General features: G+C 49.2%; 1 protein-coding gene across 1 annotated transcript in view; it reads right to left on the bottom strand.

The window, feature by feature from the left end:
- Positions 1-469: 469 nt before the first annotated feature.
- The window catches only part of DNMT3B (DNA methyltransferase 3 beta), a 49,989-nt gene continuing 36,186 nt past the window's right edge, over positions 470-14,272 (bottom strand). Inside the window, exons 10-21 of the mRNA XM_030826248.1 lie at positions 14,182-14,226; positions 13,004-13,083; positions 12,562-12,674; positions 11,143-11,326; positions 10,457-10,541; positions 9,497-9,642; positions 8,873-8,963; positions 8,372-8,520; positions 7,333-7,418; positions 4,402-4,471; positions 3,494-3,612; positions 470-2,068 (exon numbers count right to left, since the gene is read on the bottom strand). Of these exons, the coding sequence (XP_030682108.1) occupies positions 1,927-2,068; positions 3,494-3,612; positions 4,402-4,471; positions 7,333-7,418; positions 8,372-8,520; positions 8,873-8,963; positions 9,497-9,642; positions 10,457-10,541; positions 11,143-11,326; positions 12,562-12,674; positions 13,004-13,083; positions 14,182-14,226 (1,310 nt within the window). The 3' untranslated portion in view covers positions 470-1,926. The remainder of the gene's footprint in view (positions 2,069-3,493; positions 3,613-4,401; positions 4,472-7,332; positions 7,419-8,371; positions 8,521-8,872; positions 8,964-9,496; positions 9,643-10,456; positions 10,542-11,142; positions 11,327-12,561; positions 12,675-13,003; positions 13,084-14,181; positions 14,227-14,272) is intronic.

A 14,272-nucleotide genomic window follows, 5' to 3' on the forward strand; every position in this document is an offset into this window, starting at 1 on the left:
GCCTCCTGAGTAGCTGGGACTACAGACGCCTGCCACCACGCCTGGCTAATTTTGTATTTTTAGTAGAGACGGGGTTTCCAGGGTTAGCCAGAATGGTCTCGATCTCCTGACCTTGTGATCCGCCCACCTTGGCCTCCCCAAAGTGCTGAGATTACAGGCGTGGGCCACTGCGCCCGGCCTGGATTCTTGGGGTTTTTTTGTACAGACGGGGTTTGCCATGTTGGCAAGGCTGGTCTCAGAATCCTGGGCTCAAAAGATCTGCCCACCCTGGCTAGGATTACAGGCATGAGCCAATGTTGCAGAACCAGTGTACTACACTGTAAGTAAGCTTCAGTCAGCTTGGGGTCACATTGCGTTTGAATACATGAATGAATGAATGACCTACTTCCAAACTCCCACCCTGACATGTTAGCCAGGCCCTCTCATGTCCCATCCATCTGACCTGCAGAAGAAAAGGGACATCAGACAGTTATAGACAAATACTGATTTTAATTAAACATAAGGTAAACTCTAGGCGTCCGTCATCTTTCAGCCTAAAAATTAGCAAAAACTGTTGAAACAAGGCACAGTTTTTTCCCCATATTTGTTACGTCATGGCTCCAGTTACAAAAAAATTTTAATGAAAACGTTAAACATAAAAATAGAAGTTTGAGATTTTAAAAAAAGTGTATAAAAAGCCCCAAAAAACTTGTCAACATTGTTCCTTATTCTACAAAATAGCACCAGTAAGAAGAGTAAGAGGTGTTAAAAACCATTATGACAGCATTTCTGAAATGCAGCTTGTCTGAACTCCCGTTCTCCCTAAAAATGACTTCTCATGGAATAAAAAAGGATTTTAAAATCTCCAAAGGGAGCACCAAGCTTCGCAGTTTTCCCTGTCATCTCTTAGATGAGGGGAAGGTATGAGAAATGTACGTCTGTCCCTGACTGCTGTCACTGCTTCTGAGTTTAGTAAAAAGATGAGAAATGAGGGTAGCAGACTTCTCATCTGGGGACCTGTGCCTGTGGAGGGTAGGTCTCTTGGAGAGGGAATGGGTTTGAGGGGGTGTCTTATCTAAGCTCCTTCCTTCACACTCCTCTCCTAGGGAAGAGGGAGATGAGGAGCCATACTTGTCTACAAAATATATGGCAGCTTATATTATAGAACTCAGCACACCCCTTCCTGAGCTCCCCAGAGGGTTCTATTGCAGTCACTGGGAGGGATTTAGCTAAGAGTGGCCCCTGCCCTTGGGTTTATGGGGGAAAAAATAGCCCTGAATGTGATGATGACATCATCCCTGCTGAAATCATCATCGTTGTGGAAAATACTCTAATAGGTCCCGCGCAGACTCCAGCCCTTGTATTTAGGCAAGGGGAATGTGCCGGGTAAAAGACATATACAACATTTCCTCTTCTGTTTGCCCTGGGAAGAAACGATCCTGGGCCCTTAAAAATGTCCTGTAGCTACATGCCTACAACTGCACACATCTGCAAACACAGAGCAGCAGCCAGTTTTCAAAAATTAAACTCTTGCAATAACTGTCTTGGATGATTTTTCAGCATTAACCTGAGTATTGGAGAGCTGTCGGCACTGTGGTTTTGGTATCTTAGCCATTGTTTCTCTGAGTGGTAGACCCAGGAAGGGAAAAAAAAAAAAGCCACGTTGCTACCTACTTCAAGTTTTAAAGTTTTAGGAAAAGAAAAAATGAGCACCGTGTTAGGCTGCTCCAAGCAGCCAGGTCTGAATTGTGCACAAGGAGGCGGCACCTCAGGCTCCCCCTGCAAGAGAGTCAGGTGGCTCTGCCCCCACTGAGCAGGAGGGAACTGAGGTACACGGTATGACCCACACAGCTGAGGAAGAGCAGGGCCTGGGGATGCCTTCAGGAATCACACCTCCTGGGTCCTGGCTCTGCCACACACCCCACTGGGCTTGGGGCCTGGCTGGAACTATTCACATGCAAAGTAGTCCTTCAGAGGGGCGAAGAGATGTCGGATGACAGGCACGCTCCAGGACCTTCCCAGCAGCTTCTGGCGGGCACCGCGTCCCATGTTGGACACGTCTGTGTAGTGCACAGGAAAGCCAAAGATCCTGGGGGTACCGGAGTGAAAAGACAGCCAGTCAGAAGTGCCTCCAGGATGTTGAGAGCCTCAACCAGCCAGGTCCCACTCTTTCTGCCCTCGCCATCCCCCAGTCCCATCAGTAAGGTCCCCAGGACCTAAATTCAGAGCCCTTAATTCAGAACACTTGCTCACAAATTGCTCACAAGTCCCCCGTTTTGTGCAGGCCCAGCACCATACTCCTGGCATAGAGTTGGTGCTCAGAGGACCTTCCTTGAATAAATGCATGCATACCAAATCAGCCAGCCAGCAATGTATCCATCTTCGAAACACTATGATGGGAGAAGTTAAGCAATTTCCTTAATAAGGAACAAGGTCACTCAAAAACAGCCTAGATTTTCAGTCATCACAGGCTCAGGCAACCAGAGTTTTCCTTCCTTCTTCAAACCCAGCTGCTGGATGAAGGACCAAGCTAGATGACTTCAGGCAGATGGCATCGAATATACCAAAAGCTTCCTCTATAGGATTCTACCAGGCCTGGAAAGAGGCTACAGAGGCTGAGCCTCAGTGTTACTCAGGTATACAATCCAATACTAAAAGTCATCCCAACAGGCCAATGGTTGCATGGGTTATTCAGAAACATGTCAAAGATGGGATACCTCAGGCCTGTGTCTTGCTTGGCCTTAGCGTCTACACAATGTCAGCCATCTGCACCAACCATTTTAGGTTTAGGTCCATACAGAATAATCTACAGCATCAATACTAATCAGAAGTTACTTTTATACTCAGAAAACTGTTGGTAAGTCAAAGAAGAAATTAAATGAGTTGTAGAAGTGAAATATCTGGAATGAAAATACTCTATATCAAAGCCTTCAGAATACAGAATACATGTAAAGAGGAATGTTCAAAGCCTTACATCACTATAGCAAATATTGATTTTTAAAAAATAGTATAAGCAAAATGAACAAATAGAGGAGTGAAAGAAAACAGAACAGAACAGAACTGAAATCCAAGAGATGGTTATTTGCATCAAAACAGACAAACTTAGCCCAAAGAAAGGGAAGGAGAGGATAAACTGTGGCCATGAAGGAATCATTTATAGAATGAGCAAACTGAAGTCTTCAAGAATGGCATGTTTGTGGGGTTTTCTTTCACTGGCTTCTCACACATCGTAGTGTCCCAGCATGTTGGGACAGGCAGATGTCACAGCAGTGCAGCCAACAGACAGATGGTGTGGTCTAATGACCTCATGTCTCAGATTCCTCACCACCACCACACCCCCTCCGCCATTTTTGTCAGGAAATAAGGGCGAGCTATGAAAAGGTATTATTACTCCTCGCCCTAGTAACATCGAAGGGCAGTGAGGCCATCAAGAATGAAGGTAAGCACCTGCCCATGTCTGCCCGTTTGTGTTTTGATCTGCACAGTTTCCCTCTCCAAGTGCAGCCTTGCTCACCTTTCGAGCTCAGTGCACCACAAAACATCTTCTTTGCCATTCATGACAACAGGGAAAAGTTGGTTTTTCCCCTGTTTGATCGAGTTCGACTTGGTGGTTATTGTCTGTACTTTCTTTAACTGGAGAACAAAACGACATCATGGAGTGAGCATAGGAATGAAGGGACCTGGGTAGAGTCAAGGCTCAAAAGTACCTGGAAAAGATGGAGGGGAGAGTGCAGGTGTGGCAGAAGAGTGGCAGGGCTGGGAGAGAAAAGTACCTGGGAGAGATGGAAGGGAGAGGGCAGGCGCGGGAGAGGAATGGCAGGGCTGGGAGCGAAAAGCAGAGTTGGAGGGACAAGAACATTTTGTGCTTCCCACAAAGGAAGGACCAGCCTCAGAGAAAATGAGATAAACAAAAAAGTGACCATGAATGAGATCACGTGGGGGGCCAAGAAGACACCAGAGTTCCTGATCAAGCAAGATTAAGTAAAAAAGTAAAAACCACCCAGATACAGAGAATGCTCAACTGAAGTTTAGAAAAATGGATCTTAGCTTGATGCAAACATTGAGATTTAGGTTTATGGAGGTGTTCATATTCTATGACTTGACAGCAAATTAATTTTTTGGCAAAAGGATTAATTATTCCTTTCTCCCTGAGAGGGCCAGCTGAAATTCTTTGTCTTTATGTATCCAGTACTAAAATTAGAAAGACTAGTTGCCTTTTCTCGTCGTGATTACTTATCACGAATGTCTCCTAGTCTCTGTATTTGAGGATGGGACAGAACAATTGTGTGGGAGAGAGAAGCCCAACACCAGGAAGTCACATGGGGGGAGGAGCAGGAACCAATCAGACACCAAGGTCATCTCCCAAGTCCCCACTTGGAGGTCACCAAGTGCATTTTTCCAGCGGGCCACAGCTCGTCTTACCTTGGCTATCCTATTGTATTCCAAGCAGTCCTGCAGCTCGAGTTTATCATTCTTTGATGCTATCACGGGCCTGGGAACAGCCAAAACCCATTACTTTTTACTAGCTGTAGAGGGTCCTCTGCTAGGCACAAGGTAGGAATGAGGGCCTGTGTTGCAGAGATGTGCCCTAGCAGTGAACTTGGCTACAAATAAATGATGAAAATGATCCTGGCATGAACACGAGCCTGTGTGCCAAAGCCAAGGATGGGCTACCCCTAGAGGGGACAGCCCAGCATCCAGGAGGTAATGCTCCCCTGCCTGGACTTCAAAGTCAGGTTCCCATTGAGCAGGAACACTGCACGGGGTGGGGCAGGAGAAACCTCAGGTCCCAGCTCCACTGCTCACTAAGCTTGAGCGAGTCACACTACCCCATTGGGCTTCCTGTCTATTTTAAAGTGAGGAGCTTGGAATAGATTTTTGTGGGTCTACCTGATACAATTATCACACCCACGGTTTGGTGGCTCACTGCTGGGGATACAGCCTCAGGAGGCTTTAAAAGTAATGGCAACCGGCTGCAGTGGTTCCTACCTTTAATCCCAGCAATTTGGGAGTTCAAAGCAGGAGGATCGCTTAAGCCTAGGAGTTGGAGGCTACAGTGAGTTATGATTACAACACTGCACTCCAGCCTGGGAGATAGACTCTATCTCTTAAGGTTAAAAAAAAAAAAAAAAAAAAAAAAAGACTAAGCACCCCTTTAACTTTCACCCTTGAAAATTATTTTGCAAATGCAGAGAGAGGCAAACAGATGACTAAGAACGGCAAGGGCTAGAACTGAAAGTAGTTGAGCAGCTCCAGAACAGAAACCGGCACAAGAGGACTGGACGCAGGGACGGCCATAGTAACCTGTGTTAGGAATGTCAAGGCCAAACAACTCAGACATGGAATGGGAGCCGTGCCTACAAGAGGGGCTGAGGAAATCACAACACATATTTCCTCTAGACTGGGAGATTTCCTTGACCTCACCTGCCAGGCTTCAAATGCTATCTCTATCCCCATTCCTACCTCCGCCATGGACCCAAGGAAGCTGAGGGCCCAGAAGAAAAGGACACTGCACAGCCCCACCTTGTGCTGACTGTAAGATTAAGCTCTAAACAAGCCAGATGACTTGGGTCCGTCCCCTAAATGATGCTTGACACACCCATCCTATAAGCCTGCAGAGCTTAGTCACAGCATCAGGTCTCACTGCTCTTTCCACCTCATAGCCTACACATCCAATGCATCAGCAAATGTCCTACCCTCCAGATATGTTGAATCTGACCCCTCCTTGCTAAGTCACAGGATTGCTGTACTGCAAACTCCAGGGGCCACCACTCACACTGTGTTCTCTATGGATGGCACCTCCTGGGGCACAACATCATAATCAGTCATCTCTCCTTCTTTGAGCAGTCTAGTCCCTTCACTTGTCTCCCCATTCCCGCCTCCATCCTGTTATTGTCTATAATCCACCCAGAAACTACCATGAACCAAAGCACAATTCATCTCATCTGTAACTTCCCATGCCAAAGTGATTTCAGCGGTACCACATTAAGGCCCAAGTTACTTGGTCCTTCTATCCCAGCCACCCCACCTAGTGTGCTCTGAGCTGGTCTGGGGATGTTTCCCATCATCCCATCATCCCAGACCCTCTTCCCACCTGCAGTACTCTTAATAACTGCATGGGTCCATCCCTTCACTTAGGGCCTTTGCTAGAATGAGAAGCCTTCCCCATCGACTCTTCCAATGTCCATCCACCAGCAATAAACCCCAAATCATTGTCTTTTCTCCCTCCCCCTTCGGCATGTCACTATCGACATGATGTGTTTAACCACGAAAATGGCAACAGTGTAACAGTGCCTGGCCTACTGGGAGCTCAAATGTTGAAAGCATTAACCCATTTAATTCCAGACACAGACATGGTACCCTAAGACTGGCTGCTTAGCCAAGTACACGGGGCAAGGTGGCCAACAAAAATCCTCCAAGCTACCCCAGGACCCTCACCTCTGTCCACACTTCACTAAGTGGCAGAAGGTTATTATGTTTCCATGCCTCCTTCTACAGGAGAATGTTTTAAGCTCAACTCATTTGCAAGTCTGGAATGTAACATTACCATTACATTTTACATCTTGATTAGCAAGTTCTTCTCCTTGAAACCACATATAGAAGAGATAATTAATCCTCAGCAAAGCTGCTTTGCGGCTTTCAGCATGTCTGAAGAAGACTGTTTTTAGTATACGATGACAAAATATGAAATGCTCCTGGTGATGAGAATCTGAGGGACATAGTCTTCGGGCTATTGTTTGTCATAGCAGCTCTGCCACCTGATTGGTCACCATGAGCCTGGCCAAGATCGCTTCATCTCCAGGGCAGGAGGAAAGGCACCGCTAACAACAATCTACTTCCATTTCCAGACGGCTGTCCCTACATCAACGGGGAGGAGAGGTGAAGGGCAGGAGCATCAACAAGCTCAAATCTTGAGAGATCCCTGGCAGGAAGGAGGTACACGGTCTGGCCACAGCACATGAGACTTGTATTTTTCTTTATTTTTTTGTAGAGACGGGGTCTCACTTTGTTGCCCAGGCTAGTCTAGAATTCCTGGGCTCAAGCGATCCTCCAGCCTCGGCCTCCCAAAGTGCTGGGATTACAGGCGTGAGCCACCGCGCCCAGCCACGTGGGACTTTTACGATCAGGTCCATCGGCAGCTTACAACAGGTAAGAGTGGGACTCCCACAGAGATTCCCAGGTACTTGCTGAACATCTTAACAGGGATCAACCCAGACGACCACAGGTGGTCTGAAACCCAGGTATAACTATTTCTCAGCAGAGCCAGGTCTTTCTAGGAAGGCTTGAATGCCAGAGCTTGTTATCATGTATTTAACTTGGCTGTTACCTAACCCACTAAGAGCCCTTTGTTACCTGTTCATCCCAGGTAGGTTGCCCCAAAAGTATCGGGCCCTGTGAGCAGCAGAAACTTTGATGGCATCAATCATCACTGGATTACACTGCAGGGAGAAAGAAGATTGCTGTTAGGAGCCGATTATTAGTTTCGGTGTCAACCAGACCTTTGCAGGTGACAGGGCTATTCCCTGACTATGGATGAGGCACGGATCCTCCAAAACAGGAAAGACCTACTGCCATCAGGAGGCTGGCTAGAGGACATGGTAAACGCCCTCATACTATGCCAATGGTAGGTAAAGAGATAAGGTCAAACCTGCAGATTCTGAGATAGTATCCCCTGGGACACGCCAGATTATTACAAAATATGATACACAGTGGGCTCAAGTGATCCTCCAACCTCAGCCTCCAAAATGCTAAGACTGCAGACATGAGCCACTGTGCCTGGTCTAAAGCAGTTTTCATATCAAAAATGAGAAAACTCTCTAGAGTAAAAAACTGACTCAAATCTCATGAGTTCTTAACAGCAGATGATGGTTTCACCATTTCTGACTTCAAAGAGTTGGGCTGAGATTAGAGATCCTAATCCCTTCCTTGTACTGGCAGGGGATGGTGGCTCACATCTCTATCTCTAATCCCAACACGTTGGGAGGTGGGCGGATCGCTTGATCCCAGGAGACTAGGGTGTGCAACATACCAAGACCCTGTCTCTACCAAAAATACAAAAATTGGCTGGGCATGGTGGTGTGCCCCTGTAGTCCCAGCTACTTGGGAGGCTGAGGTAGGAGGATTGCCTGAGCCCAGCTGTTTGAGGCTCCAGTGAGCTGTAATAATGCCACTGTCCTTCAGCCTGGGTGACAGAGCAAGACCCTGTCTCAAAAAAAATATTTTCCATGTACTAACAGAACCCACTGAGTCCCTCACTATTGGATCTAGGCAGACCAAGAATGGGAAAGTCATTCCCAACTTTGGTGGTTGGCAACACCCATCAATCATCACTGTGAGCAGCGCTTTCCCTGCCCAGGCTGTCTGTGACAATCAGGTCCCCAGATTCCCTCACCTCCAGGAACCGCGAGATGTCCCTCTTGTCGCCAACCTTCATCGCTACAACATTCTCAAACATCCAGAAGAACGGCCGGTCATCACCCTCCTTGGGGCGTGAGTAATTCAGCAGGTGGTAAAATTCGAAGAAGAGCCGGCCTGTACCCTCTGTGCTCAGAAAAGATGACAGCACAGGGTTCATTTGAAACCTCCAGCCCAACCCACCGTATTCCCTGAGACCAACAGGTTCCCAGTGGCCTCCTGACAGTTCAAGGTGATGCCTACCAGTCTATGTCCACCTGAATGACAGCAGGGACACAGGCAGCAGCAGGGCACTATTTACTAGGGTATTTCCCTTGTGGGCTGAGGATTTACTATGGAGCGTAGGCAGCACCAACAGGCCCCTGACGCTGCCAGTAACTTGGCCAGAAGCAAGTGGATCCTTCTCAGGCCGCTGCACCTGGGCCAGTGGTCAGGTGACATAGGCTCTCCAGTGACTGCCAGAGAGACGGATGCTCACCATACAGGCCTTTCCTGGCTGGATTCACATTTGAGAGATCGTTGCATGGGCTTCCGCCAATCACCAAGTCAAATGGGCCCCATTCTTCAATCTGAGAGAGAGAGAGAGTCAGGATGAGGGTGTGGACAGAGGGAAAGAGAGCTGGACCCACTTCTGGAATCTTGCTTGGGGCTGGACGAGGTGGCTCACATCTGTAATCCCAGGAAGAATGACAGCGGGGGTGGATTACCTGAGGTCAAGAGTTCGAGACCAGCCTGGCCAACATGGAGAAACCCCGTCTCTACTAGAAATATAAAAATTAGCCCGGCATGGTGGCAAGTGCCTGTAATCCCAGCACTTTGGGAGGCTGAGGCAGGAGAATCGCTTCAACCCAGGAGGCAGAGGTTACAGTGAGCTGAGATCATGCCACTGCACTCCAGGGGAGACTGTCTCCAGAAAAAAATAGAATCTTTCTTGGTCACCAACTCCACTTCTGACCCTAACCTAATGCTTAAGATTCCCACAGGATTTCAATCCTTTTTCCTGGGCTCTCAGGGATGGGGCCTACACGCGGGTTTCAGGGTGCGGAGGACTGGGGAAGAAGACAGGAAGAGATGAAGCCCGCAAGCTACAGACTGCCCTCACATTTTTCTTTGTGATGTTCCTCACGTCGTTCACGTATTTGATATTCCCCTCGTGCTTCACGGTTCCAACAGCAATGGACTCCTCACACACTTCAGAGGCGACGTACTTTCCTACCTTTATGCCCAACTCTTTGAGGACTAGGTAGCCTGTGGGGGCCAGGGAGACACAGAAGCATAAACGATGCTGAGCACACAGCAGCTCATTTCCTCCACTCCCTGCTATGGTAAAATGAATAATTCCTCTTGACTGTATCACATGCGTTCAATCCAGCAAAGGCTGTACACGCACTACACATACTGGCTGTGTAAACTCCGTATAGGAGGAAAAGAAGGGAACCAAAACCAGAGACGGCAGTAGTTGTTAACTAGTTTATCTCCAATTATACTTATGCACGTGAAATGAAAGATAACTGCACATAACAAAAAATAAAGTGTAACAGCTAAGACGTATGTCCTTTTAAAATGACCAAGACTGCCCGGGCACGGTGGTTCATGCCTCTAATCCCAGCGGTTTGGGAGGCCAAGGTGGGCAGATCACTCGAGGTCAGGAATTCGAGACCAAACTGACCAACATAGAGAAACCCCGTCTCTACTAAAAATATAAAAATTAGCTGGGCGTGGTGGTGAGCACCTGTAATCCCAGCTACTCAGGAGGCTGAGGCAAGAGAATCACTTGAACCTCGGAGGTGGAGGCTGCAGTGAGCACAGATCACGCCATTGCACTCTAACCTGGGTGACAAAGGGAGACTCCATCTCAAAAAAGTAAATAAAATTCAATGACCAAGACTGCAAGGTGGTTGAGAAGGTGGAGAGAAACAAGGAGACAGGGTTTTTTTCAGAGCTGGTAATCCCCAGGGATCTTTCTTGCCACTGATGTCAGACACCTTAACCATGCCTTCTGACTCCCTGGCTACCATTGTGACACGGTAACAGAGCGTCTCCAGGTGTTGCCCGAACTCACCTGTCGCGATGCCATCAAACAATGACAGGACTCGAATGGGCCGCCTTCGGGCTGCGGGAATGGCAGGGTACAGCTTGGGGGCTTCCTGCCAGGTAAGGAAGGAGGTCATGGTGGTGAAGGCCCAGGGGAAAGACTCAAGCTCTGAGAGAGGGGCAGGCTGACCCTGTTCAGAGGGCTTCAAACCTTGCTGTAGCCACCGCAAAAAGCCCACTGAAGGCTTGATGGGGATTGGGGAGACAGTGTGTACCACGTGAGCCTGCATTTGGCAAGGAATGGTCAATTTATCCTTGGACATGAGCCAGATATGTATGCACAGATGCGCACATGAAAAGGTATCACCCCAGATAGGAATGACCTAGGGCCTCCCTCTAAGAACTAGAAAATTCATTTCTACTGTTTCCTTCCCTCTCAGCTCTGCTAAACTCAGAAGGCTACAACCATTTCTTCATCAGGCCCCTGAAAATCCATATGCTGAGAAGCTGGCAAGGAGGGAGTGAACCCTGGCACGGCTGAAAACTGTGCAGAGGAGCTGTCAATTCGCCAGGTCTCTCAGCCGTTGAGGCTCCAAGAGGTTCCACTTGTACAATGTGTCTTTACTTCTATTACTCTTTCTGAGAATTCCAGAGTGTTCCAACACCCTGTGCCCCTGGGATCTGTGGTGGTAGAGGCAGGAGCCTGTGGCTTACGTATTCAAGCCCTGTGTCACTGGTGAAGAAGGCCTGCAGGCGCACGTTCCAGTCCTTCCGGCGCCGCAGGACGCCATGACAGCGCTGCGGGAGACACATGTAGCAGCTCCAGGGCTCCTGAAGCTTGGCCTCGGCCGCTGTGCCTGTGCCCACCAGCACCTCCAGGCACTCCACACAGAAGCACCTGGACCCAGTGGCAGGGAGAAGGGATGCCTTTGTCATCGAGCTGGTCTCCTGTGCCACCCCCTTACCACTTCCACAGGGAAATGCCAACCCCCTCCTGAAAGCTTACCTAGGATCGGCTGCTTAACAGCATAGCCTGCAGGGCCCTGTGCAGTACGGGCTTCACTGACGTCTTCCTTGGATACCCCAACCCCCTTAATCCCACAGGCTCTCTGATCAGAAATGCTCTCCCAACAACCTACTTCATTCCATGGACACTTTGGATTACAGGCCAACTGGCAAGCCAGGGAATTAGCCTTCCCTGACACCCTACTCATCCCCTTCCCTCATCCTCTTGGCCTATTAAGAGCACTTCTAGCTGGGTGTGGTGGCTCACACCTATAACCCTGGGGCTTTGGGAGGCTGAGGTAGGAGAATGGCTTGAGCCCAAGGATTTGACATCAGCCGAGGCAGCATTTATTACACCCAGCTGATCTCAAATCCCTGGGCTCAACCCATTCTCCTACCTCAGCCTCCCACAGCCCCAGGGTTATAGGTGTGAGCCACCACACCCAAGGCCAGGCACGGTGGATCATGACTGTAATCCCAGAACTTCGGGAGTGCTGGGATTTGAGAGGCTGGGGCAGGTGAATCACCTGAGGTCAGGAGTTTGAGATAAGCCTGGTCAACATGGTGAAACCCTGTCTGTACTAAAAACACAAAAATTATCTGGACGTGGTGCTCCACACTTATAATTCCAGCTACTTGGGAGGCTGAGGCACGAGAATTCCTTGTACCCTGGAGGCAGAGGTTGCAGTGAGCCAAGATTGTGCCACTGCATTCCAGCCTGGGTGACAGAGCAAGACTCCACCTCAAAAAAAAAAAAAAAAAGAATAACTAGCTGGGTGTGGTGGCATGTGCCTATAATCAAGCTGTTCAGGAGGCTGAGGTGGGAGGATTGTTTGAGCACAGGAACTGGAGGGTGCAGTGAACTATGGTCATGTCACTGTACACCCTGGGCAACAGAGCGAGACCCTGTTTCAAAAAAAAGAGCCGTTCCCTATACATGAGTTCTACTCCAATTATGCTACAACCACAGCCACCACAAAATATAAACCCTGTGTGCTGCTTCCAGGGCAAATTAGCTCCGTATTCCCATGCCTAGGATTCCATTCAACAGACAGCTGTCTGCAGACTGCAGGAACCTAGGAGCCTTGGGGACCCACCCACATCCAGCCCACAGGGCCCAGTGCTCACCGGCAGCAGCTTGTGTTGCTGCAGAGCAGCAGCTCTCGGCCCTCGCAGCACACAGTGCAGTAAGACTGATAGCCATCGTCGTCATACATGTAAAACAGCTCAAGGAAGCGATCCTGGCAGCCAGAGAGAAACACCAGTGAAATCGGAGACCAGAGAAGGGCAGGCCCTGCCGGCTTGCTGGTGGAGGCCCTAGGATACAGCCGCAGAACACACTGCTGGTGGCTTGGTGTCTTTTAAAAGGACAACTGGCTGTGACCCGTGTGCCACTGGCCTCTGTGACAGCTGTCCCCCATCCTGCCCTACAGGCAGAGTGCAAGGCAGAGTGCAAGGCAGCTGGGATGAGTGGGCTTCACTGAGTCTCCACACAGGTGCTGTTGGGAAGGACAGGGGAGTTAGAGGAGGCAAGGGCAGGAAGGTCCAGGGCAGTGGCAGGAGGACTTACCCTGCATGTCTGACAGAGCCCCCCCTCAAAGAGAGGGTGGAAGGACACCGGGTTTTTTCTGCCACAAGACAAACAGCCATCTGTAAGAAAAACAGGGGTTGTGGCTTGTGGCAAGTGAGGCCCTGACACCAACTGCTGAAGCCTGGGGTCTCTCAGTTCCTAAGATTTCCCTCCAGGCCAGCAGCTTGCCAAGGACTCTTTGCGCCTCAGGCCATGCCTCGCAGCTTCTACCTTTCAACAATGCTTCCAGGTGGCATCCCTACTTCACAGATGGGGAACATCAATATGGGCAAGGGGCTGCCCCAGTAGAATGATGTCAGGCAGAATGCTGAGCAGGGGGACCTCCCTGGTGTGACAATCCTTGAGAAGCTTTAAATACTGGGACACTAAGGATTTTGTGGTGACTCCAATTGGCTTGTTGTCTCATGATAGGACTTGCCCACGCCCACACCCTGTAAACAGCAAATGGCTATAATTTCAGAATCCAGATCTTTTAACCAGTAGGCAACCCTGCCTTCCCTTCATATCACCAGGTCAGCACGGGAGTTGCATCCCTGGCTGGGTAGATAGGACCTTTATAAAACCCACGAACAAGCATCCCTACCTAGCCAGATGGGGGAGTGAGTCTTGGGGAATAGGATTTCTAAACCGAAGCTCTTCCCTGGGTTCTCTGGGTCAGGGATGTGGTGTTTTCCTATTCAACATTGAGTAACTGGGGGTTAAGGAAGCAAGGGAGACTTCATCGTCACACATTCTGTATTCCATGAGGTATATTCTGGCCACAGTATCCAATCCAGTGGCAATCCCCAGCCAGGGCAAGCAGACTATTTAGCCTGACGGTAGGCAAGTGACTAAAAGCTTGTTAGTTGCAGTTCTTCTTTGGGAAGGTTCATGATACCAGTAATCTTGGTTTTAGGTTATGGTTCTCCCGGCCAAAATGGCCCGGCTTCCCTTGTTCCTCACCATACCCTTCCTGTGCCTTTCTCTTAAGGGGCACAATTGGGCAACTCATTCCATCAACTAGCAACTAAGATGCAGGGACCAGAAATAGGCCTTGGCCTGAGGTCAAGGAACAGAGCTCTGGGTTAAACTCTGACAGGGTAGATGAGCTAGGACAAGGCAGGCCTAGAGCCCTAGCCAGGGTGTGAAGGGGACGACTGGGAGGGAGAGAATGTTACCTTCCAGGCTGCTCTTGTTGTTGGCAACATCTGAAGCCATTTGTTCTATTGAGGAAAGAAGAAGGCATGAGATGAGGTCAGGGAGCCGGGT

This window comes from Nomascus leucogenys, chromosome 13 (assembly GCF_006542625.1).
Source record: "Nomascus leucogenys isolate Asia chromosome 13, Asia_NLE_v1, whole genome shotgun sequence".
Lineage (NCBI taxonomy): Eukaryota > Metazoa > Chordata > Mammalia > Primates > Hylobatidae > Nomascus > Nomascus leucogenys.